This window comes from Acanthochromis polyacanthus, chromosome 21 (assembly GCF_021347895.1).
Source record: "Acanthochromis polyacanthus isolate Apoly-LR-REF ecotype Palm Island chromosome 21, KAUST_Apoly_ChrSc, whole genome shotgun sequence".
NCBI classification, from domain to species: domain Eukaryota; kingdom Metazoa; phylum Chordata; class Actinopteri; family Pomacentridae; genus Acanthochromis; species Acanthochromis polyacanthus.
This window is the reverse complement of record NC_067133.1, coordinates 29,622,531-29,647,801: the sequence shown is the minus strand read 5'-3', so window position 1 is coordinate 29,647,801 and position 25,271 is coordinate 29,622,531. Positions and strand designations below refer to the sequence as shown.

The 25,271-nt window shown below is 39.1% G+C and overlaps 1 protein-coding gene across 5 annotated transcripts in view; it reads left to right on the top strand.

The window, feature by feature from the left end:
* cacna1ia (calcium voltage-gated channel subunit alpha1 Ia) overlaps positions 1 to 25,271 on the top strand; it is a 241,021-nt gene that overhangs the window by 132,438 nt on the left and 83,312 nt on the right. For all 5 annotated transcript variants that reach the window (XM_051940863.1, XM_051940862.1, XM_051940860.1 and 2 more), the window contains exons 5-6: positions 8,038 to 8,135; positions 17,292 to 17,451. In XM_051940863.1, coding sequence (XP_051796823.1) covers positions 8,038 to 8,135; positions 17,292 to 17,451 — 258 coding nt within the window. The remainder of the gene's footprint in view (positions 1 to 8,037; positions 8,136 to 17,291; positions 17,452 to 25,271) is intronic.

The window sequence follows — 25,271 nt, the reverse complement described above, 5'->3', positions numbered from 1 at the left end:
GATCGTTCCCATATTTTCATATTTTCTTCTTGCATGTTTGTGTAGAGGAAATGAAACAGGATGACAGGTTAGCTAAGCTGTCCAATGAATAACATAGATTAATATACGGCTTCATCTGTAAACTCCTGGTTTTCTCCAAAAGATTATCACTGCCGTTTTGTCTTCAGACATGAATTAAATTAGACTGGTCTGTTAAGATGATGGCATTCTGTCACTTTTACGTCATATTTGTCAGGTGTCAGATTGTTCAGTGCATTAAGGGACACAACACAAAATAGTGCACTTAAAAGAAAAGATTAAATGTAACTTTGCCATGTAACAAATAATTTAACCCTCTGGAGCCCAGCACAGCATATTCATGTTTGATTGGTGGCAGATGTGAAAGCAGATCAGGTAGATCCATCATTTTTCCTGCTTATAAAACCTGAAGAGTCAGACGAACATTCCACATATTCATCAGGTCTCCGAGCACTTTTTGGTTCCAGTGATGAGTTTGTAAAAACACACAATAAAGCACACGTAGCAGAAATCTTTATAAACCAGACCATGGGATGATGTGCAACATTTTTACAGTTACAAATGCTGTGCTATTTATGCATTTTGAAATATTTGTATAAAAAAACAAAACGATTACCATGTTTTTTTTAAGGTTTATTGCACTTCTAAGCAATTATTTGTAGTTAAGACAGAAGTTGATACATATTATTAAAACTTGGGACATAAGGGTTATATTGATGCAAATAAAAATACTACCAAAAAATGGCACCTAAAGCATGTAAAAATGAGAATATGTCCTGGTGGACTGGCACAGTGGTAGGTCTTAAAGGTTAACTGTAGTTTATAAACTGTATCTGACAGTTCATCTGTCTGAAGGGAAGAAAAGTGCAGTGTGCTGTTACATCATGACCACACTGCAAAAACTCCAAATCTTACCAAGTTTATTTGTCTTATTTTTGGTCAAAATGTCTCATCCCACTCGATTTAATTCACTTAACAAGAGATATTACAGAAGATGGAGTGATTTGTTTTAAGACAGTGCATCTTAAATATCTTGTAAAGTCAAACAATCTTAAAATGATCTTGTTTTAACCTTCGTGTCGTCCTGTGGGTCAAATTGACCCGTTTTAAAGTTTAAAAATGTGGGGAAAAATATATATATATTCACAGTAAAAACGACGGCATTTTCAACATTTTTGGGGAATTTTTTGAACATTTTTTGGTGGGGGGAAAAAGAAATGTTAAAAAAATGTTTCTTTAAGAACATTCACAAAAAATCTACCAAAATCCAGCAAATTTTGCTGGATTTTGGTAGATTTTTTTTTTCTAAATGTTCTTAAAGAAAATATTAGAACTTTTACTGATATATATGGAATCACTTTCAATAGTTTTAGAATTTGTTTTTTTTTTTTTGGAAGATTTTTATTCATTTTTTGAAAATATTTACAATTTTTAGATTTTTTTATTTTTTTAAAGTTTTATTTCTTGCCAAATTTGGGGATTTTCTTAATGAAACTTTTAAGAGAAACTTTTAAGGAATTTTCTTGAATATTTTACAATTTTTTTAAAAATAAATTTTAGGAATTTTTTGCAGATTTTTTTTTCAGACAAGGCAACAATATTTTTTGGTGCCTTAAATAAAGACAACAGGAGGATTAAGACACCTAAGCTTGACAATCCTGGTAAAATAAACCTTAAAATCAGTTTTCCCAGCTAATTTTAGGATCTCAATGTTCTAAATATCACATCTTATTTCAAGAAGTCTTACCAAGCCATTTTTCACTTGTTCTATTGACAGATTTTTTCACTTATTCCAAGGTAAAAGTTCCTTGAGGTAGGTTTTTTTTTCTTGTTTTTAGAGGCGTTTTTCCAGTGCAGTCCTGTCTCTATGTCAGGGATAACTTATAATTAGACTTAATAGAGAACTTCTGTCCGCTCACATGCTTAAATGCACTAAACTGACTTTGGAGACGTTCTCACGGATCCTGCTGCTGTCTGATGCAGCAGTTATGTTGTAAACTCAGAGGAAAGACTCCCACAAACAGTCGGAAATACATTTCATGTGTGTGCTTGCTATGTTGATAGTGATCCGGAAACCTTACTGGGTCACCGACACATCAGATCCATCAGATTAGCCACAAAGAGTCCACATCTGGACAGTTTACAGGTAAACTTGGCATGTTGCAAAACAGGAACCAGTTTCAAAATGTTTTTATCAATTTGTGTCAGTTTACTACAAAATTACTCTCAAAACATGTATAGAAGTGACACGATGAAGCATATTCTTTGTCAGACGAAGCTACAGAAACATTTTACCAGCAGACTGGAGCATGGATGGCAGATACCAGCACACCAAACACCCAGGTAGCAGCTTTCCATTTAGCTACAGCTTCATCTGTCAACAGGTCAAAATAAAAATTCATTGGCAGTTGTTGGGTTTGTGCGTCTGCAAGCTGGTAGGGAAGCAGACTTGGACTCGACAACACAACCACAGACTGATCACATCACATTCATTTTACATCAGAATCTCCCAGTCAAAATATCATAAAACACAAGTACGGCTGATAAGGCAAGCTATCTGTGGTGATATTATAAATGTGCACTAAAAGATTGTCACAGAGCTCATGAAGACTTAGTTTAAAATCAGAGCAAGGTTCCATTTAAGTTATGTTCAGGGAAAGTCTCAGAAGATGAATGTGAGTCACTGTAATGTCCTCTAAACTGCTGGCTGTGTGTGCAGAGAGAGCTGGAGATCTATAAGAAGAGTGGTCAGTGTGGTAGCAGGAAAACAACAGTGGAGTTTCCAGGGTGCAGGTGGAGCCACATTCATCTTCATTTGAGCTCAATCAGTTTATCCTCAGTGGATGCTCCTAGCTTGTGTACACTGCCGTATGTGTGTTTGTGGTGCACAATTGGCCACACACATTACAGTCTGTCTGCTTCTGCCTTAAGAGTTTGTTTAATGTGCGTGTGTGTGTGTGTGTGTGCGTGTGTGTGTGTGTTTGCATAAGCGTTAGTGTGAGCACCTCGGTCTTCATTTTCCTCTTGGCAGCATCCATTAGATTAGCGTCTAGGCTAATTGTGGAGGGCAGCGCCAGCCTTGCAGGGCCAAAACACAGCCAACAGTCTGCTAGGAGCTCCATGTCTGTTCCCCACCTTGCTCTCTCTTTCCTTTAGACTTGCTCAGATGAACATCTTCCCTCTCAAACCAGATTGGAACCAACAAGGGTTCTTTTGAATATTTTATTAGAGCCTAATCCACTGCACTGAGACTCATTTTTTCTTGTATTTGCGATAATAACAGGAAGATCTTTGCATGTCTTCTTCAGTGTGACGCTGAATTTCAAGATGCAGCAACGAAGCATGGCGCTTTTTACAGACAGTCAGCGTTGCATTCCTCATTTATTCTAATGTATGCCGAGATAGGCTGAGACTAATGCACCAGGGCACAGGAATGATGAAACACTTCTCACGCTGAGCGAGACTGACTGATGTTTGTACATGAGAAGTGGGTTGTGTGACATGTTCTGCATCAATTCAGATTTACAGAATGTACAAGATAATGGTCTAGGATCTGGTAACAGCGTACTTTTCTAGCCTTGAGCAGCTTAGCTTTAAAGAATGCTTAAACAGGACAAAACAGAAGGAAATTTTCAGAACTTTCTTATGAGATCACAGCTGAACTTGTTGCTTTTTTAGCGGTCAAAAGCAAGTCTGTTATTTTTCTAATTCTTTAAATGAAGCAAAAACACATTTCTTGACACGAAACTTGAAGTTAAATGTTACTTTGATGAAGGCATTTTGCAGATTGCACACTTAAATCAGTGATTTCAGATGACTAGAATCATGACCAAGTCGCTTTCCTCGTCCTGTACGGCACCTCTGAACTCTGCCAGAGGTTTCCCCTGAGGCTCGACATTTATATTGAAATAAACATACACACACACACACACACACACGCTTGTCACATAAAAGCATGAATGAGATGAAGGCGTCACGAGCAAAAAATAGAGAACAATCAGTAAAAGGACGCTCACGGCGGTCCACTAATTACCTCCCAAACACATCGGCCTCATTGATGTGTGCAGGAAGAAACACTTCTATAGAGCACGTACACACACATTCACACACACAGCGCATGCACAAAGACACATCCGCACACATGCAGGTACATCTGTGTTCACTTTCTTACATCATGTCATTTGATCGCTGCCGTAACAATACCTGTGCTTATCCAGAGCTTTTATCTGAGAGCTTCTACTCACCCTGTAACCTCATTAAGAACCTTAAATATCAAATGTGTGCGTCCTGAGCCTCGCTAAGAAGCGGACATGTGTGTGTTTTAATTGCCTCTAAGCTCCCTTTTGACATTTTAGCCCTCCGTCGAGCCTCTCAGCAGCCCCATCAGATCATTAGACCTGGCACAGATACTATTGTTTTTGAGATGGCTTGTAATAACAGCTCTATGCCCCGCTGGAACAGAGCCGGCACGCTAAACAACTGTTGTGCTCTTCTCTATACTTTGACATTTTCATCAAGCTGCTGCGTGGCATTTCTGCACTTTGCAGGAAGAGAAAATTGGTCTGCAGCGTGGCTCCACATTCTCACAAAAATGGATTCTTTGAACTTTAAAAACAAAGGAAATAAGAGCGGTGACACAAGGCGAAGAAAAAGGATTTCACCTGAAAGTGTGATTTTAAATATTTCACCACTCCAGGAGCGCGTTGTTAGTGGTGAGAGGAAGTGCCTGTCAGCCGTACAGCCGTTCAAACCCTTGTAATCCTGCTTAAGCGTGAGCTGGGGTGCTACTCTGTTGATGACTCTGTGCTGTCGGTGAAGGGCAAATGGAAAGAGCTTCCCTGTGGGATCAATAAAGTATCACATTACTGTAAATGGCACGGTTCATAAGTCTATCTGTGAGAGAGGCTGTGAGCTGGGCTTGTTTTGTCAGAGCGAGCGGCTGTGCTTCGGGTTATTAGCTCGTGGTAGCGATGCTGCTGTTGGTATCATGCTGTCCCAACACTGCTGGAGCCGCGGGCACATTCATCCCTCTTTTTTCCTTCTTTTTGCACACACTCGCTCAAACACTGCACAGTGCACACACACACACGCACACGCATGTACACAGTGGCATTCATTCTGTCGTTTACATCACACATACTGTCAAACTTGTTCACTCTGCTACAGTCATGTAGTGGTACATTCAGACGTACACACACACACACACACACACACACACACACACACACACACACACACACACACACACACACACACACACACACACACACACACACACACACACACACACACACACAGCAAACCGTGAGCGTTCTCCTGTGAAAGTGGTTTGGGTTTGGGGGCACAAACAGCTTAGCCATGCTGTGGAAATGACTTGCTAACAGATGCCAGGCTCTGACTGAGCCACAACATCCTGCAGGCAGCACTTAGAATAGAATGTATCCCTTTTTTCTATCCCACTCTTTCTCTTCCTCACCTCTCTTTCATGTTATTCTTCCCTTTTGATGCTTTGTCACTTTATCCCCCTCAACATTTCCTCTGGAGTCTTGTGCCTCGCTTGTCCTGTACAGCTGAGGCTCACAGAGTTCTGAGGGGGGGACAGGTAGGACTAGATGAGAGATTGTCCGCTGATCTTGGAGCAGGGATGTGCGCTGCAGCCAGAGCTTTGGTAATCCACTTCAGTCATACTTTGAACCAGTGGCTAACCAAGACAACCAAAACAAAAGGTTAAATCACACTGCAAAAACTCTAAATCTTACCAAATCTATTTGTCTTGTTTTTAGTCAAAATGTCTCATCCCACTTGATTTAAGATAAATTCGCTTAACAAGAGACATTTCAGCAAGATGGAGGGACTTGTTTTAAGACAATTCATCTTAAATATCTTGTTAAGTCAAACAATCTTGAAATTATCTTGTTTTAACTCTTGTCGTCCTGTGGGTCAAATTGACCTGTTTTAAAGTTTAAAAATGTGGGTGGGGGGGACATATTTTTACAGTGAAAACTTCCACATTTTCAAATTTTGGGGGGAAATTTTTGAATATTATTTGATGGATAAAAAGAAATGCTTAAAAGATGTTTCTTTAAGAACATTCGGGTAAAAATCAACCAAAATCCAGCGAATTTCGCTGGATTTTGGTTGATTTTTACCCGAATGTTCTTAAAGAAAATATTAGATCACTTTAGATATTTTAGGATTTTTTCGGAAGATTTTTATCCATTTTTTAAAATATTTAAAATTTAAATGTTTTTATTTTTTGAATTTTTATTTCTTGCCAAATTTGGGGATTTAAAAAAAAAAACTTTTAAGGGAAACTTAAGGAATCTTCTTCCGGAAGGTTTTGCAAATTTGTATAAATTTGGGGAATTTTTTTACAGAATTTTTGATTTTTTTTTTTAAAGACAAGGCAACAATATTTTTTTGGTGACAACAGGAGGGTTAAGACTCCTAAGCTGGACAATCCTCTCAAAATAAAGCTTAAAATAAGTTTTTCCAGCTAATTTTAAGATCTCAATATCGTATCTTATTTCAAGAAATCTTACCAAGCCATTTTTCACTTGTTCTATTGGCAGATTTTTTCACTTATTTCAAGGTAAAAGTTCTTTGAAATAAGTTTTTTTTTTCTTGTTTTGAGAGGGGCATTTTTTTTCCAGTGCAGGGGCGTCAAACTCATCTAAGTTCAGGTTCCACATTCAACCCAATTTCATCTGAAGTGTTCAGAAGAATCACAGCAGAATAAACTAATAACCACAACTCCAAACACTTTGTTTTGGTGCAAAAAAGTCCATTCTGAAAATGTTCACATTTAAAGAATTATCTTTCTTACAAAACATTATGAACAACCTGAAGTTTCTAAAGAGAAATAAATTCACTTTCAACAACATTATGCCTCACTTTATCATTTCAACATTACAACTTCTAGATCACAGTTTATCTACAGACACTAAACATTTAGTCACAACTATTTTTAACTGAATGATGTAGTATTTTACTTTATGATCAAAATGGCAAAAATCTCACAGAAAAGACAAAAAAACCCAACAAAAACAAGACAAAATCTCACAAAAATGAGACAAACGGCATAAAACAAAACAAAAAGAGACCAAAAATTACGCAAAAAAATTACAAAGCGACCAAAAAATGGACAAAAACGGGACAAAAAATGACAAAAAAAAGGAACAAAACGACAAAAAATAGATAGAAATACAAGCGGGACATAAAGAAAACACAAAACGACATAAACGACAAGTCAGATAAAAAAGACAAGAAACACCAAAAGTATTACAAATTTGAGACACAAAATGAAAAAAGAACAATAAACAATCTAGTATTTTACTTCATGATCAAAACGACAAAAATCTGACAAAAAAGACCAAAAACAACAAGAAAAAGTATTACAAAAATGAGACAAACGACACAAAAGAAACCAAAATTAGACAAAAAAGTTACAAAGCGACAAAAAATGGACACAAACGGGATAAAAATGACAAAAAAAAGGAACAAAATGACAAAAAAGATTAAAAAATACAAGCAAGACAAAAAGGAAACACAAAACCACAAAAACAAGACAAAATATTTCAAAAATGAGACGCAAAATGACAAGAATGAGACAAATGACACGAAACAAAACAAAAAACTGACAAAAAGTTACAGAGCAACAACAAAATGGACACAAATGATACAAAGGAACAAAACGACAAAATAGACAAGAAAACACAAACAAGACAAAAAGGAAACGCAAAACGACAGCGGATCATTGAACAATCTTGTATTTTACTTTATGACAAAACAACTTGTCATGGTCTAGAAATGATTTTAAATTTATAGATTTACTAATTTACAATCTGCACTTAATGTCTTCTCTGTAATTTTTCCACTTTCAGGGCCACATTGGACCCTCTGGAGGACCACTTTTGGCCTGTGGGCCACATGTTGGACACCTCTGGGTTAAATAGCGTTCTGTTTTTCTGTCTTCTTTCCTCTGATTCACTCTCTCTCCCTCTCTTCTGGTACATCCAGGATGGTGGAGTACTCCCTGGACCTGCAGAACATCAACCTGTCGGCCATTCGGACGGTGCGGGTCCTTCGGCCACTCAAAGCCATCAACAGAGTGCCAAGTAAGTGTTGCATGGGTGCAGCTGTTTGTCAGAGTAAGTTTCTTTTCTCCTGACTGTGCAGCCCGTTCTGCTTATGTATGTCTGTCAGTTCCCATAAAGCGTAATGCATCTAAATTCATGTATATGCAGCACATCTCCGGCTTTTTTCTGTGCATCCGCCGTCCCACCTGCTCCCTGTGGGCATCGTTAGACATTCATCTTAATCACACAGTCCGCTCCAGCCCTGAGTCACGGCTTTATCAGATTTACAAAGCGTCCATTAATGCTGCTCCACTGATCGGTGTGTGACCATCACCCCGCTGCTCTCATCTGCAACTCACTCCTCTGGTCAAACTTTTTAGCTCCCATTGATTTCTTTGTCCTGCTGCTCTAACAGGCAGCTTCTAATCATTGGAAGCACCAATTAGCCCTCTAAGTTCAGACCCGTCTCAGCACTTAGTTCCAGCACTTGAGCGGACGTTCGAGTGTTAGCAGCTAATGCTAATTGTGGTTAATGAAGTATGCCCAAATAGTCAAAAATTCTGTCTTTCTCTGTTAATGTTATAAGGAAAGCCTGTCTTACTGGTCCTAAAAGGGCACTGAAGCTCTCCGTTGACTGTTTTTTCTTTTATCTTGCCTCATCAGAGTGAATAAACAGAACACTCAAGTTCAGTCCTTATCAAGGGGCTCAGAGTTCTTCCTCCGAAACACCGAACGAAGGGTATACATTCCAAAACTTTTCTTTAATATCCTGAACTCGCTGAGAGAGGCTGCCTCTTCCACTTTTAAGTAATCCTGAAATGAGTCTGCAGCAGATGGAGCCGATTGCATGAAATCCCTGTTGCATAATTCTGTTGGACCTTGGGGACAAATATCGTAGAAAAAAGACACATTTCTCCCCACTGAGGACAGTAGATTTCACTTCTTTATTTTTTAAAGAAGGAAGGAAACAGTACTGTGAGAGGAGGTTTTAAAAAAGGCCTTACAGAGGGTGGTGCATTCAGGGCCACGTTCAGGCTTCAACAAACAGAGGATTCAAATAATGATGAGCAGATTGAGGTCTACACGTTACCTCCACCAGCCAGGATGTCAAACATCTCTTTGTTCTATTCCTATTAATTATTTAGCCACTTTTTGTCATTTATTACATCCTGTGATCCTCTTTAACACACGTTTAGCTTTTTGAAATGCAGACCTCTGATAGCAATGCACAAACACAAACCCCCAGCTGAAGCTTCTCCTCTGCCTGAAACTAATTCTTACTGATTTTTTTGCTGAACATTTAAGCGTCTAATTTTGGCAGTTTCTTCATATTTAGTGTAATTACCTGTAAAGGCTGCCTTCAGTGCCTGCATTGATTTCACTTTCCCAGCCGTTCCGAAGGACTTGCTACCTTTCAGGTGGAGCCATTAACGAAGAACCCGCTCAGCCCAATATTTCAGCACTCAGGAGTTCTAACCACTAAATTCATTATGCCTGGAATGGATTGATTTGGGGATATTGTATGCAGCAGAGTGTGCATTTGCATTTCAGGGACAAGTGTGCAGATTATAAACAAATCTGCTTTTATGAGAAGGAATCTCCAGACACTTGAGTTTTTAGTATCTGCATAATTTATGCATGCATACAGTCGTTTCTATACAGTTGTAAAGATTGTGTATATCATGGCAGTCTGGGGGTTCCACTGACTCCTATAACTGTGAATTCTCTGTGATGAAATCATGAATATCTGTCACAAAAGTCAATTGAGCAGTTTGATTATTTAGAGACGTATTAATGATCTTCTGGAAATATGACCAAATCAAAATATCCGTACAGAAATGTTCATATTTCGCGGCCATCTTTACCTTGACCTGTCATGTTTGACAGCGATCCACAAACATCTGGTTGCATCTTCGACCCACTCTTGGCAGAATTGGTGCAGTTAAATTTGTTCTTTGGCTTTCTAACACAGACTTGTTTCTTCTTCACAGTCCACAGGTTCTTGTTGGGTTTTAAGTTGTGACTTTGGGAAGACCCATCTTAAACTATAATTTTAGCCTGATTTAACCTTTTTTTTTTGCCCATTTTTGATGCATTCAAAGCCGAATCTTCTGATGATGATTTTAGGTTTTCCTGAAGAACGTGGAGGCCATCCTCCTTCTTCATTATTCAGTTTACTTTGTGTAAAGCTCCAGTTTCACAGAGCATGATGCTGCCGCCACCATGCTTGATGCTAGGTTTTATTGTTCTTTTGGTTAAAGGCCTCACCTCCACAGACATTTCTGCTCATTGGGGACAAATAGTTACAGTTTTGTTTTATCTGACACAGAAATGTCCTCCAGAAGGTATTTCATTTGCCCATGTGATCAGCAGCAAACTACTGGTGGACTTTAAGGTGCCATTTCTAGAGAAAGGAATCAATGAAAACTCAAGACTGCCATGATGTGGATCATTCCAGAACTGGAGGACATTCTACATCCCAGCCATCAAATTTGTACTAATCCATGTAGAAAATACTAAAACATGCAGCTGTTGTGTAAATGTTCTTGTCCTGAGACCAAATCTAAAAAAAAATGGAGAAAAGAATGTTTGATAAGATTTTTTAAAACACCAAATAAATCTGGACTTCCCCCTAAAATGTCATTTCTCTCTTGTTCCACCCCCCTGATGACCAAACTGAATCTCTAATTAAACAGTTCAAATGAAATTTAAATCTCCTTTTTAAAAATATATTATTTTTTTATTCACGTCTCTTGTAATTGTGGGAACATTTTTTTAATCTACATAATATTTTAAATAATAATTATACATGAAACGTGTCCCACAACATGTTAGCAGAACCTGCTGATGACGTTATTGTCATTTTCTGTCTTGTTTTTGTTGTTTACATCATCAGTTTTCTTAAAGAATGCATAGAGCAAAGCTGTGTCCTCTCTTCTATTTTTCATCTTTTCATCCATTGTCAGCCTTGATTGAATGTCTCTCTCTACCTCATATTATCGGGATCAGACTCATTCTTTGGACTGTTTTCCATCAGTCAGTTTGTCCTCTTGGTCAGCAGTAACAGCTAGCTAAATATCTAGCTTCTACTGCTGAGAAAAAGATCACATTAGCATGGATTAGCAACCCTGTTACTGTGATTAGAGTAGTTTGTAAGCGTATGGAAAGTTTTGTTGATGACTCATCGTGTGGGTCTATAGATAGGTGTATGAATCTTGTTTTGGTTGTGTTTGTTCACATAGTTGTGTGTGAATGACGTGTGGATGCCGTTGCTGTGCATGGTATCAGTGAGCTGCATGTAATGAGTGTTTGGTGGCCCGGCTCCGTCCCCTGATCCTGACCCCATTAGAGGTGAGGAAGCGTGGGGCTAAAGCTATTTGTTCCTGCTTTTGTCGGGCCGTTGCTTTGCCCACCGGTACGCTGGGAGCATGATCACGTCCTGACCCTTCACGCACCTCAATTTGTAACCCTCCAACAAAATGGCAGATAATAGTCCTGGGTGGTGTGTGTGAGGAGGTGTTCGGCTTCAGATAAACACTCTTTGATCAAACCGGCGTGAGATAGAGAAGAGAAGGAGAATGACGGTGTTCTCTGTGGGTCTACAGTGAACAGCACAGGCAGGTAGCTGTAAATGTGTTTCCATTGTGATGTGAGGGGAGGCATCCATCTTTATTTGGGGACAGCAGGACCTGACAAACCGGTAAAGTCACCGGGAGGAGACAGCGATGAAGAGAGGAGGAAAAAGAGACAAACGTAGAAAAAAAAGATGGTTTGTGTGATAGAGTTTCTTTGCTTTGCTCTCCTGTATTTAGTTTGCATGCTTTATTTCCAGCTTGTTTTCCTTCCATCTCCGTGTTTTTTCTTGGCACACCCCCGGGTCTCGCCTCGTTCTCCCACCCTCCATTCCCCTCCACTCGTCTCTCCCTCTCCTCACCCAATTAGGCCTAATGTAACAGTGGCCTAATGACAAGGACCCCGAGGAACAAATACATTTAGACTCGCCTCCAGTCGCCACCAGAGACACGCTGCCGCTGCTTTCCATTTAATAACAGTTGATGAGACAAAATAGCTGGAGGAGAAATACAGGTGCACGCTCAGCTCCAGGAAAAACATTTTTTTCACATGAAATTGCTAATTCCAGAAAGATGTCTCATGAATTTAATATCAGAGAGGTACACTGTAGAAAATGTTTGCAAAATGAACGACATGTAAACTGCATGTTGATGTATAGTGAATTTACCAACACAGTCTGTGAAGGTCGCCTGACCCACAATATTTACATCAGGGGTGTCCAACATGAGGCCCGCGGGCCAAAACCAGTCCTCCAGAGGGTCCAATCTGGCCCTGAAAGTGAAAAAATTACAGAGAAGACATTAACTGCAGATTGTAAATTAGTAAAACTATAAATTTAAAATCATTTCTAGACCATGACAAGTTGTTTGGATCATAAAGTAAAATACTAGATTGTTTTGTGTCTCATTTTTGTTATATTTTGTCTTGTTTTTGCTTTTTTAAATCTTTTTGTCTGACTTTTGTTGTTTCTCTTGTTTTTGTCGTTTTGTGTTTCCTTTCTGTCTTGCTTGTGTTTTTGTCTTATTTATGTCAGCTCGTGTTTTGCTTTATTCGTTGTTTTGTGTCTTTTTTTGCCTCGCTTGTGCCACCTCTAACTTTTTTGTCTAATTTTTTTTGTCTCATGTTTGTTTTGTTTCATGATATTTGTCTCATTTTCTGTCATTTTTTCTCCTTTTTGTCATTCTGTATCTAATTTTTGTTGCTTTGTGTCTCATTTTTCTAATATTTTGTCTTGTTTTGTCTTTTTTTTGGTCTTTTTTTGTCATTTTGATCGTAACATAAAATACTGCATTGTTCAGTTCCAGATGACTAAATGTTGTGTTCCTTTGTAGACACTCTGTGATCTGGAAGTCTTAATGTGGAAATGATAAACGCAGGCATAATATTGTTGGAATTTAATTTATTTTCCTTCAGAAATTTCAAGTTGTTCATAATGTCTTGTAGAAAGATAATTCCCTAAATGTGAACATTTTTGCACTAAAACAAATAAAAAATAGGAGTTGTGGTTATTTATAGGTTTTTATTCTGTGGTTTTACTGGTCCGGCCCACCAGAGATCAGATTGGGCTGAATGTGGTCCTGAACTAAGAGGAGTTTAACACCTCTGGTTTACAGAGAACAACATTATGTACAGATCATGACACAGATGTGAATAGTGTGTGGTTTGCATATAATTCATAATTAGTGACAGAAGGTACAAGAACAATGGCTCATTCAGGTGGTAATCAGTAACAACAGGTGAAGGAATAAAAGAGTGACACTCAGGTGTGTCTGTGGACCTTTCCTGTTCATTACAGACTGCATGTAGCCACAGGATGTGCTATTGTCTCATCAGTAGGTGTCTGGTTGGGTCACCGTCAGCAGAAATGTGGACCATCATGGCGGAGAAGGAGCTGATCTGGATGGCAAAGCTTTCAATTTACCAGTCCATATTCATTCCAACCCTCACTCCCTGTAACCGTGAGCCCTGGCTAGCTACCAAAGAGATGGAAATGGTCCAAAAGGGTTTACTCCGCTGGGTGGCTGGGCTCAGCCTCAGATGTCGAGTAAGGAGCTTGAACATCCAGAGGGAGATCAGAGTAGAGTCCTTTGTCCTTGGAGTCGAAAGGAGGTGCTTGGAGCATCTGATTTGGTTCCCTCCTGGATGCTTTTCTTTGGAGGTTTTCCCACGATTGCATATCTAATCAGGATCCCCCAGGAGGAGCTGGAAAACATTCTCGGATAAAGGACATCTGGAATTCCCTATATAGCCTGCTGCTACCACGGTTCATTTGTCTATTATCTATTCAACGCTTAATCCTCATTTGGGTCGCTGGACCTATGCCAGCTGACTGAGGGTGAAGGTCCACCTGGACAGGTAACAGTCTATCACATACAAACAATCACACTGACACCTATGGACCAATTGAAGCTCAGCATGTTTTCAGACTGTGGGAGGAAGCTGGAGAACCTGGAGACAGAAAGAACATGCAAACTCCATGTAGAAAGATCCCAGGCTGAGGCCGGGACGTGAACCAGGGATCTTATAACTGTGAGGCGACAGTCCTAACCACCAAACTACCGAGCAGCCCCAACCACTGGGAAAAAAAGGATGGATAGAACAAAGCCATTAATCCAGAAGCAGTAGAAGTCATTAGAGCTTACGGAACCTTTCTAATAAGCTGTGTCTTTCAGTTTTTTCTGCTGGCAGTGTTTGTGTTTACACGGGTTGTGTTTGTGTAGTGAGTGAGCTACAGGTATTCTTGTAAACACCGCCTTCATCATTTCTCTCCCTCTTCCCTTCCCGTCTCCCTCGTTCTCAGCTTCTCTCCTGTCATTCAGTCTGCTGCCAGTTTCGATGCACCGTTGTGACACATTAACCTACTGTTGAGTTGTTATTCACGACTCTCAATATGGCGCTGAAAAACACACACAGCAGATAAATAGAGGCACACATCGCCACGGCAACACACAGGCGCACCTCTGTCAGGTGTCGCTGCGATCCGTCGGCGGCTCCCACCCCTCCCTCTCCTTACTGTAATCAGCTGTCATTATGTTCCACTAATCACAGCCTCAATATGTCATCACAGCGGGACGGGCCCAGCGGCGGGGGATGAGGTCATCATCGTTCGACAGGGTACTCGCTTGTGTTTCTGCAATTAGGTTTCGTCTAATCATGAGTGAGACCTGGTGCAGCCTGATTACACGTCGCTGATATTCTGCCGTTAAAGCTCTTGATCTACCGGGGAACGCTTCGTCTCCAGCTGTTACCTGAGATGTGTTTGTCTTTCATACCACCTCCTCTGGAGAGGCTGTGAACTTCCATTTTCAGCGCCTGTCACACCACCTCTGTTTCTGTTTCAACTACAGCCGTGTGGATTTTTTTTACCTGCTTTTTTTTGGTAGTTTGTGAATTTGCTGTCAAAAGATACATTTCAGCTGATGTCTCACTCAGATTCCCAGAAATGTCGGAAACAGCTCTTGAAATAACTTTGTTCTGCAGAAATTCTGTTTAATTATGGTAAAAGTAAGCAATAAAGTCACAGGGAATGACCTGAGAACTCCCTCATCATTTTAACAGTTAGAGGCAGAAGAAGGTCACAGCTCACTGCAGTCATCTCCTGTTTAACGGGTTTAAGTTGCTCCCTTCCTTTTTATATTATTTAATTTATTCCATTTTATTGTCTGATTATGTTTTGTCTTTGTCTTTTGCTATTTCATACTATTTTATTGCACTTTATCATAACATTTTTTGGTCTATTGTGGTTTTAGAGTCAACCTATGGGACAAATTATCATCAGGGATAATAAAGATTACATTAAATCTTCATCATTATTTCAGAGGGGTGTCAAACATGCGGCCCATGGACCAGAACAGGTCCTCCAGATGGTCCAATCCGGTCAGGACGACTTTGTAAAGTGCAAAGATTCCAGAGAAGAAATTAACTGCAGATTGTAAATTATCCATCCATCCATTCTCTATCCACCGCTTTATCCTCACTAGGGTCATGGGGGGTGCTGGAGTCTATCCCAGCTGAGTCTGGTGAAGGCAGGGGACACCCTGGACAGGTCACCAGTCTGTCACAGGGCTACATATACAGACACACAATCACACTCACATTCACACCTACGGACAATTTAGAGTAATCAATTAACCTCAGCATGTTTTTGGACTGTGGGAGGAAGCCGGAGTATCTGGAGAAAACCCACGCATGCACAGGGAGAACATGCAAACTCCATGCAGAAAGATCCCAGGCCAGGATTTGAACCGGGGATCTTCTTGGTCCAAGGTGAAAGTGCTAACCACTAGCCCACTGTGCAGCCCTACATCAGATTGTAAATTAGTAAAACCATAAATTTAAAATGATTTGTAGAAGTTGTATCGATCATAAAGTAAAATACTAGATTGTTCTTTTGTCATTTTGTTTCATTTCTATAATGTTCTGTCTTGTTTTTGTTGGTTTTTGTCTTTTTTTCTGACTTTTATTGCTTCTCTCATGTTTTTGTTGTCTTGTTTCCTTTTTGTCTTACGTGTGTTTTTTTTTTGTCTTTTTTTGTCATTTTGTGTTTTGCTTTGTTGTTTTGTGTATCGTTTTTGCCGTTTTGTGTCTCACTTGTGTCATTTGTCCATTTTTTTTGTCGCTTTGTGCCTTTTTTGTCTAATATTTTGTCTCCCTTTTGTTTTGTGTTGTGTAGTTTTTTGTCGTTTTGTGTCTCGTTTTTGTTATTTGTGTCAGATTTTTGTAATATTGTGTCTTGTTTTTGTTTGTTTTTTTTCTTTCTTTGTCTCTCATCCCATGATTTTGTCTTTTTGTTTCTCATTTTTGTCTTTTTGTGTTTCATTTTGTCTCGCTTGCATCAATTACCATCATTTTGATTCTCGTTTTTGTGGCTTTGTGGCTCGTTTTTGTAATATTTTGTCTTGATTTTGTGTTTTTTGTCTGACTTTTGTCATTTTGAACATAAAGTGAAACACTATGTCATTGGTTCCAGGTGACTAAATGTTGTGTTCCTTTGTAGACACTCTGTGATCTGGAAGTTGTAATGTGGAAATGATAAACTGAGGCTAAATTTGATGAAATTGAATTTGTTTTTCTGAAGAAATTTCAGGTTGTTCACGATGTTTTGTAGAAAAAAAAGTAATTCTTTAAATGTGAGCATTTATGCACTGAAACAAAGGAAACATCTGTAGTTGTGGTTATTTCTAGGTTATTATCTTGTGGTTTTACTGGTCACTGGAGATCAAACTGGGCTGAATGTGGAACCTGAACTAGAATGAATTGGACACCCCTGCCTTAATGAGTGTGTAAAAACAAACATGTCTGCACGTACAAACCATGACCAACATAATGTAGAAGCATAAAACTTGGTTGTTCTGCATTTTCTCATCCAATCATCCTCCACAGCTATAAACAGAAAAACACAGAGTAAATGGAAATGAAAATAACGCAGAAACATCCATCATGTTTGCTTTAAAACCCATTTCACAAAGCAATGTTATGTTTCACAGTTATATTGTTGATTAGTTGTATTGGCACTGCTTCAGTCTGTATTCATAAGCCTAAATGTACGACTGTGATCTGACAAAGCAATCTATATGCAAATGGTCAATGTCTGTATTAAGTGGGTGACTGTTTGTCCAACAGGTATGCGCATCCTGGTGAACCTGCTGCTGGACACTCTCCCCATGCTGGGCAACGTGCTGCTGCTCTGCTTCTTCGTCTTCTTCATCTTCGGCATCATCGGCGTCCAGCTGTGGGCGGGGCTGCTGAGGAACCGTTGCTACCCCGAGGAGAACTTCACCCTGTGAGTTCCACGCATGTGCTGCTGTCTGTGTGTTGCTGCTGACGCGTTTTTGTGGGAAAAATTAGGTCACAAATTGACAGTTATGATGAGGGAGTGATAATTTTCGAGCCTCATGCGTACGCTCTCCTCTCCTCTTCCCTCTTCATCATGTCGTACGTGAGGAAAACAATCACACTAAGAAGTCTGTCATCTAATTTTTCAGCTGTTTTTCATTTGTACAGTTCGAATAAGAGGCCACATCAGCCCTCTATAATCCAAGTATTTACCTTCATATGTACACCGCCATTCAACCTCTCATGTTCTCCATGAAAACTCCCACTTTTATCCATGTGCTAACATAACTGCACAAGAGTTTTCTAACCATCAATGAGCCTTTCAGCACCATTAGCTAACACAATGTAGCATTAGAACACAGGAGTGATGGTTGCTGGAAATGTTCCTCTGTACCCCTATGGAGATATTCCATTAAAAATCAGCTGTTTACAGCTACAATAGTCATTTACCACATTAATGTCTACACTGGATTTATCATTCATTTAATGTTATCTACAGTGAAAAAGAAAACTGCTTTTCTTTCTTCAATAAGGACATTTCTAAGTGACCCAAACTTTTGAGCGGTAGTGTCCGTTAGCATCAGTGGGTCCTCCCATTCTATCCACCAATTCAGTCTTTCTTCTTTCTGTCTCGAGCTACAACTGCAACAGTATTTGTCCCACTTTGCAGCTGAGAAGGTGATTAATTTCCAGCTGCATGCCTCCATATTCATGGCCCCACATGACGGCATCGCCCGCTGCGTCTGAGTGTGAGTGACATTCAGTAGTGCTTGGTTTCATTTTCTCGGTTTCTTTTCTTTCTTTTTTTATGCAGAGATCAGCTCATGCCCCTGATGTGTTCTAATATGTATACCAGCCATGTGTACTCCTCTGATTCTGCTGACACAGCCTTTACTAATGGCAGATCTAATAGCCAGATGAAAGGGGACACGTGTCTGCCAGCCGGCGTTGTCCTGCCTCTTTTGTCCTCAGAGTGGAGAGCTGACATTTCCTGGAGTCACTTTGCGACTTTTGCTTTACTTCAATCGATGTTTTCTACATTTGTCTAACTAATGGGCGATATAGTGATTGGCTCTGAGTTTTCTGGATGAGTTGAAGCGTAAAGGCGATTATTATATCTATGGAGTGCAGCTTTGGAAGCATTTCTTCTCCCGGTGTACTTGCTTGTTAACTCCTACACATTTGCTGATTAATACAGCAGCATTCATCTCACACTGGAATGGGTGTTTCTCATTATTTAACCAAAGTATTATTTTTGCATATTGTTTTTAAAGCTTGAATTAACATAATATTCAGCCTCGTCAGGGCACTCGAATGCTTAATTAGAAAGGTCTCAGCGAGTTAGCGCTTGAGGACTATTATGCTAAGTAAAGGGCTAATGTTAGCTGTGTGAGAGGTTGTAATGGAGTGGGCTGAGTGTCGCTGTCAAGTGCAGCTTTCATTTCACCATTTTACACCCAGCCTCCTCTGATTCCTACTGATTTATTTTGCTCTCTGTAATCAGTCCATCTGTTTTGTTTCTCTGACTACACTCGGCCTATTTCTGTTATCTTTTATGTTTCTACATTTGATTTGGTTCTGCAAGTTGACACATACAGATCTGTACAAACATCCCTATTGAGAATATTTTGCACTAAATAAAGAGGCCAAGGTCACTCCAGAAGACTTCAGGGTCGTTCCAGGACATTTGCACATCCGTACACCTACATGACGAGTCATGAACAAAACGTTCTATACACTTGCATACATCATGTAGAAAAGTCATTCTGGAACTGGAGGACATTTGGGCTTCAAATGTTTAAAAAATTAACCTTGTCTTTTACAGTTTTCTGCTCCATATTCATCAATAATAGGTATTGATTGGCTCAGCTTCCACATCAATGGTAGCATTTTTATTCCATGTTTTCTGTGCTGTTTGCTAACCCTACTCTAATCACAGTAACAGGGTTGCTAATCCATGCTAATGTGATCTTTTTCTCAGCAGTAGAAGCTAGATATTTAGCTAGCTGTTACTGCTGACCAAGAGGACAAACTGACTGATGGAAAACAGTCCAAAGAATGAGTCTGATCCTGATAATATGAGGTAGAGAGAGACATTCAATCAAGGCTGACAATGGATGAAAAGATGGAGAATAGAAGAGAGGACATAGCTTTGCTCTACACATTCTTTAGGAAAACTGTTTGATGATGTAAACGGCAAAAACAAGACAGAAAACAACAAAATTAAGACACAAAACACAAAAATGTCATCAACAGGTTATGCTAACATGTTGTGGGACACGTTCCATGTATGATATTGTTATTTGTATTATTAATTATTTTAGCATTAATTATTATTATATTATTGTTTTTATATATTATTATTATTATTATTTATTACTATTTAAAATATTGTGTTGATTAAAAAATGTTCCCACAATTACAAGAGACATCAATGAAACAAATAATGCCAAAAAAAGAGAGATTTAAATTAGATTCTAACTGTTTTATTAGAGATTCAGTTTGGTCGTCAGGGGAGTGGAACAAGAGAAAAATGTCATTTTAGGGGAACTCCAGATTTATTTGGTATTTTAAAATATTTTCAAACATTCTTTTCTCCTAGTTTTTTTTTTTTTTTTGTAGATTTGGTCTCAGAACAAGAACATTTACACAACTACTGCATGTTTTAGTGTTTTCCACATGCATTATTAGAAATTTGATGCATGGGATGTAAAATGTCCTGCAGTTCTGGAATGAGCCTTATTTCTTGTAGTTGGCCTATGCACTTCTAAAACCAAACATGCTAATCCAGAAGCTGTCACCACAAACCTCCATCTCTTCCTTTCCGCTGTCCTTTTTCTGTCCTGCAGTTTCACTTAATGCCGTTTACTGGAAGCTTCTTTCTGCTGCTCCCCGGCCCTCATTCTTCCCCCATCTTGCTCTCCGTTGGCAGGTGTGTTCTCGGTGTGATGCCGGGTTTAGCTGTGCCACGCTGTGCCATGCCGAGCCACTGGCGGGGGGGCAACAGCGTTCATTCATGCACCGCTACTCTGACAGCGTCTCTCGCTCTCTTTCTTCCTTTCTGTCCACAAGTATTCATCCCTTCTTCCACCTCGGCGTTGCGAGCAGCACGCCAACCTGAATCCTGCTCTCTTGACTTTCTTCTCCATCCCTCTCTCTGTAGCTGTGTTGCCTGTTGTGTTGCAATAACTCTACTCTGAGTGCATCAGTATATATAAGCTTTGCTGTCTCACCAAATCAGCTCTATGGCCTTGTATAGCCCACCGCTGCTATCGATCCTGGTGTTAGTGTGCATGTGTGTGGTTGGCAGTCGAAGTAAATAGATATTCTACCACTATTTACTGTACGTCAGCAGTACTTATCTTGCTTTAGATAGAGGTAGACAAGATAAGAGAATGAGAGAGGAAAGAGGTGAAATTAGCAAAAAAAAGAGAGAGGAAGTGGGAAGAATTAATGCAGGAGCAGAGGATGAAACAAAGCGGATTAAAACTATAAAAAGAAGCGACAAATAAATAGAGAAGCAGTAAGAGAGTTCACATGATGATGGCATACGGCAGGTGTGAAGGAAAAATGACTCTTTCCCCTTTTCCAGATGATCCTACAGGTGAGAGCAGGTTACTACACTGGAGAAAATGCTCCTCTCAAAACAAGAAAAAGAAACTTATTTCAAGGAACCTTTACCTTGAAATAAGTGAAAAAAATCTGCCAATAGAACAAGTGAAAAATGACTTGGTCAGATTTCTTGAAATAAGATATGGTATTTAGAATATTGAGATCTTAAAATTAGCTGGGAAAACTTATTTGAAGCTGTATTTTACCAGGATTGTCAAGCTTAGTTGTCTTAAAATAAACCAGGCATGCTGAAAAATAGCAGTTTTTCACTCAAAAAAAAGACTTTTGCTTTCCTGTAACCTCCTAGTTTGAGATGTATTAACCCTCCTGTTGTCTTCATTTACAGGCACCAAAATTATTGTTTCTTTGTCTGAAGAAACCCCGCAAACATCAGCAAAAAAAATCCCCAAATTTCAGAAAATTTGCAAAACTTTCAGGAAGAAAACTCCAGTAATTCCTTAAAAGTTTCCCTTAAAATTTTTATTTTAAAAAATCCCCCAAATTTGTCAAGAAAATCCTTGTAAATATTTTCAAGAAAAGAGCGAAATCTTCCAAAAAAAAAAATCCTAAAAATATCTAAAGTGATTACATATACATATACATATATACATATATATATATATACATATATATATATATATATATATATATATATATATCAGTAAAACGTCTGATATTTTCATAAGAACATACACAAAAAATTGTTAATGTTCTTAAGAAAAAATTTTAACATTTCTTTTTTCCACCAAAAAATGTTCAAAAATTTCCCAAAAATGTTGAAAATGTAGGCATCAGAAGTGTCACTGTGAAAACAGATTTTTTCCACATTTCCAAACTTTAAAACGGGTCAATTTGACCCCCAGGATGACATGAGGGTTAAACTTATTTTGAGTTTTCTTGTAAAATTCAACTCAAAACAAGATAACTTCAAGACTGTTTGACTTCATAAGACATTTAAGATGTATTGTCTTAAAACAAGTCCTTCCATCTTGCTTAAATGTCACTTGTGAAGTAAATATATCTTAAATCAAGTGGGATGAGACATTTTGACTAAAAATAAGACAAATAGACTTGGTAAGATTTTGACTTTTTGCAGTGTACCTTTGGTCCATGTTCCCCTTTAACCTCTGCAGTCCTGAACCCGTCCTCAGGTTCACACTTTATCTTATTAAGACATGCCAGGACTCTCTGCTCTGGTTAAGGATAAATATTCTCTATTCTCACGTGGCTAAGCAGACAAGTTGTCTCCATGTTGGTCTGTAATCTAAATCTGACCTCCCAACTACAACATAAACCCAAAGATCAGAGAGAATCCTCAGAAATGATGCTGGCATTGCTTGTATGTGCTGCTCTGTTGGTGTAACTTCTCCTGATATCCGTAAACCGTCCTCACAGCTTAAATCGTCAGCGTCTCCAGTGTGTCTCTCTGATTCTGCCTCAACATCCTCTCTGGACCTCGCTACAGCAGTGTGTCGGAGGTGGAAATGAATCCTTACTGTGAAAATATTTAAAGATGGCGAGCATCATGCGACATACGGTCAATCAGCAGCTTCAGTACTAAAGAGTTTGGTTTGGAACCCTGTTGTTGATGCACTGCCACAACTTTCATGTATTTTATGTGTGAATTTTATGCATTTACAAGGCAGGGGGACAACTGAGCTCTCTTCCTTAGCAGTGTGTCAGTTCATGTGGTCAGGATTACTACACAAATGTAGAAATGAATGTGAATTTAAAATAATTTCTAGATCTTAACAAGTTGTTTTGATCATAACGTAAAACGTGAGAACATTCAGTTCCAGATTCCTGAGACTGAATGTTCTGTGTCTTTGTAGACACTCCTTGATCTGTAAGTGGTGATGTGTAAATGGTAAACTGAGGCATAGTAGTGGTGAAATTGCATTTACAAAGGGAAATATTTGGAGTTGTGGTTATTTATAGGTTATTATGCTGTGCTTTTACAGGTCTGAAACACTTGAAACTGGGCTGCATGTGTCCCCTGAACTAAGATGAGTTTGATGTGAGAACAGTTGCATTACGCACAGTTTGTCTTCAGCCAGGCTTTTCCTAAATAAGCCTCTCCTGGAGACAAATAAAGAAAATGTGGGAGGAAAGCGATGTGTAAGGTGAAACGGGGCCAAAATGTGAGAGGAACACACACAGCACGAGGAGGGCTGAAGCGACAAAGGCCATGTAACGAGTAAACACTGCAGGTCGACTGGATGTGTGGTCAGTAATGGCTCTGCTGATGGAGAGCCTCTATTTTTGTCCTTCTCCGGCCCAGACCGCTGTATGAGCATCCCTGCCCTCATTTAGCCCCACAGTCCTGTCAGAACAAACACGAGCCCTCACTAACTGGTTCAGCTGTGGGGTTTTTTTTAGACCTCTGTCATTGATTTTTATAGTTTATGCATTAATTTGAGTCATTTGTGTCTCTGTAGTTGTGATGCTACTGCTAATAAGAGTAAAATATGGAAAAATGAATAATAGATGTATAAATAAGAGTCTTCCAACGTGGAGGGGGAGACAGTGTTTGGAAAGCTTCTAGTGAAACTGTGAAGTGTGACAGACGACTGAGGAAATGATGAGGTGATTCAGATGGTAGCAGTCAGTTAGATTTCAGAGGTGTGTCATTAGAGACCAGAGACGCTCAGTCAGCTGCTGGGGAGTGAAGGAGGCCGCTGGTCCACTGGATATGTGGAGTACATTCATCTGTTTCCCTGCTGATTTCAGGCTAAGGCACAGTCTCACACGCACTCTTCAGCACGACTTATTCTTCATGATTATATTTTCTAGAGCTGGGGGTGTCCAACATGAGGCCCGTGGTCCAAAACCGGTCCTCCAGAGGGTCCAATCCGGTCCTCAAAGTGTAAAAATTCCAGAGAAGACATTAACTGCAGATTATAAATTAGTAAAGCTATAAATTTATAATAATTTGTAGACCATAAAAAGTTGCTTTGATCATGAAGTAAAATGCTTGATTGTTTTGTGTCTCATTTTTCTAATATTTTGTTTTGTTTTTGCTTTTTTAAATCTTTTCCTGTTTCACTTTTGTTTCTCTTGTTTTTGTTGTTATGTGTTTCCTTTTTGTCTCGCTTGTGTTTTTGTCTTATTTATGTCAGCTTGTGTTTTGCTTTATTCGTTGTTTTGTGTCTTTTTTTGCCTCGCTTGTGTCGTTTGTGCATTTTTGTGCCACCTCTAACTTTTTTGTCTCGTGTTTGTTTTGTTTCATGACATTTGTCTCATTTTCTGTCATTTTTTCTCCTTTATGTCATTCTGTATCTCATTTTTGGCGCCTGTCCTCAAACAGAAATCGACCACATAGGTCGTCTGTACACGCCCGTATTACGACCCAGTGTTACGTTTTGACTATGCGACCTCTGGCGGTTGAGTAAATATCGACACTCTGGAGTCGCAGGTGAAACGTCACCATGAACAAACTTTTATCTAACACTATCCCTGCCCCTATCCCTAACCCTAACCTTAACCATAACCCTAAAAACATGTTGGGAAAGTGAGAAAAAAGACGTTTTGCAACAGAAAAGCCGTTTCGCAAATTAAATCTCGTAATGCGTTCGTTTTCCCTGTAGGGGCGCAAACGTTCATACGACCGCATAGGTCGTATTCCGGTGCACGGTGCAAACGACTGATGCGGTCGTATGAATATGAGGACTTGTTGCATTTTTGTTGCTCTGTGCCTCATTTTTCTAATATTTTGTCTTGTTTTGTTGTATTCGGTCATTTTTTGGTCTTTTGTTGTCATTTTGATCATAAAGTAAAGATTGTTTGTTGTTTTTCTCTCATTTTTGTCATATTTTGGCTCGGGTTTTTTAGGGTTTTGGTTTGTTTCTCGTTTTTGTAGTTTTGTGTTTCCTTTTTGTCTCACTTGTGTTTTTTGTCTATTTTTTGTCATTTTGTATTTTGCTTTATTCATTGTTTTGTGTATTGTTTTTGTCGTTTTGTGTATTTCTTTGTCTCGTTTTGTCATTTGTCTCATTTTCTTCATCACTGTAACTTTTCTGTCAAATTTTTTGTCCTTTTGTTGTTTAGTTTCATGTCGTTTCTCATTTTTCTTCATTTTGTTTCTTGCTTTTGCCATTTTGTGTCTCATTTTTGGAATATTTTGTCTTGTTTTGTTGTTTTTTGGTTTTTTTTGTC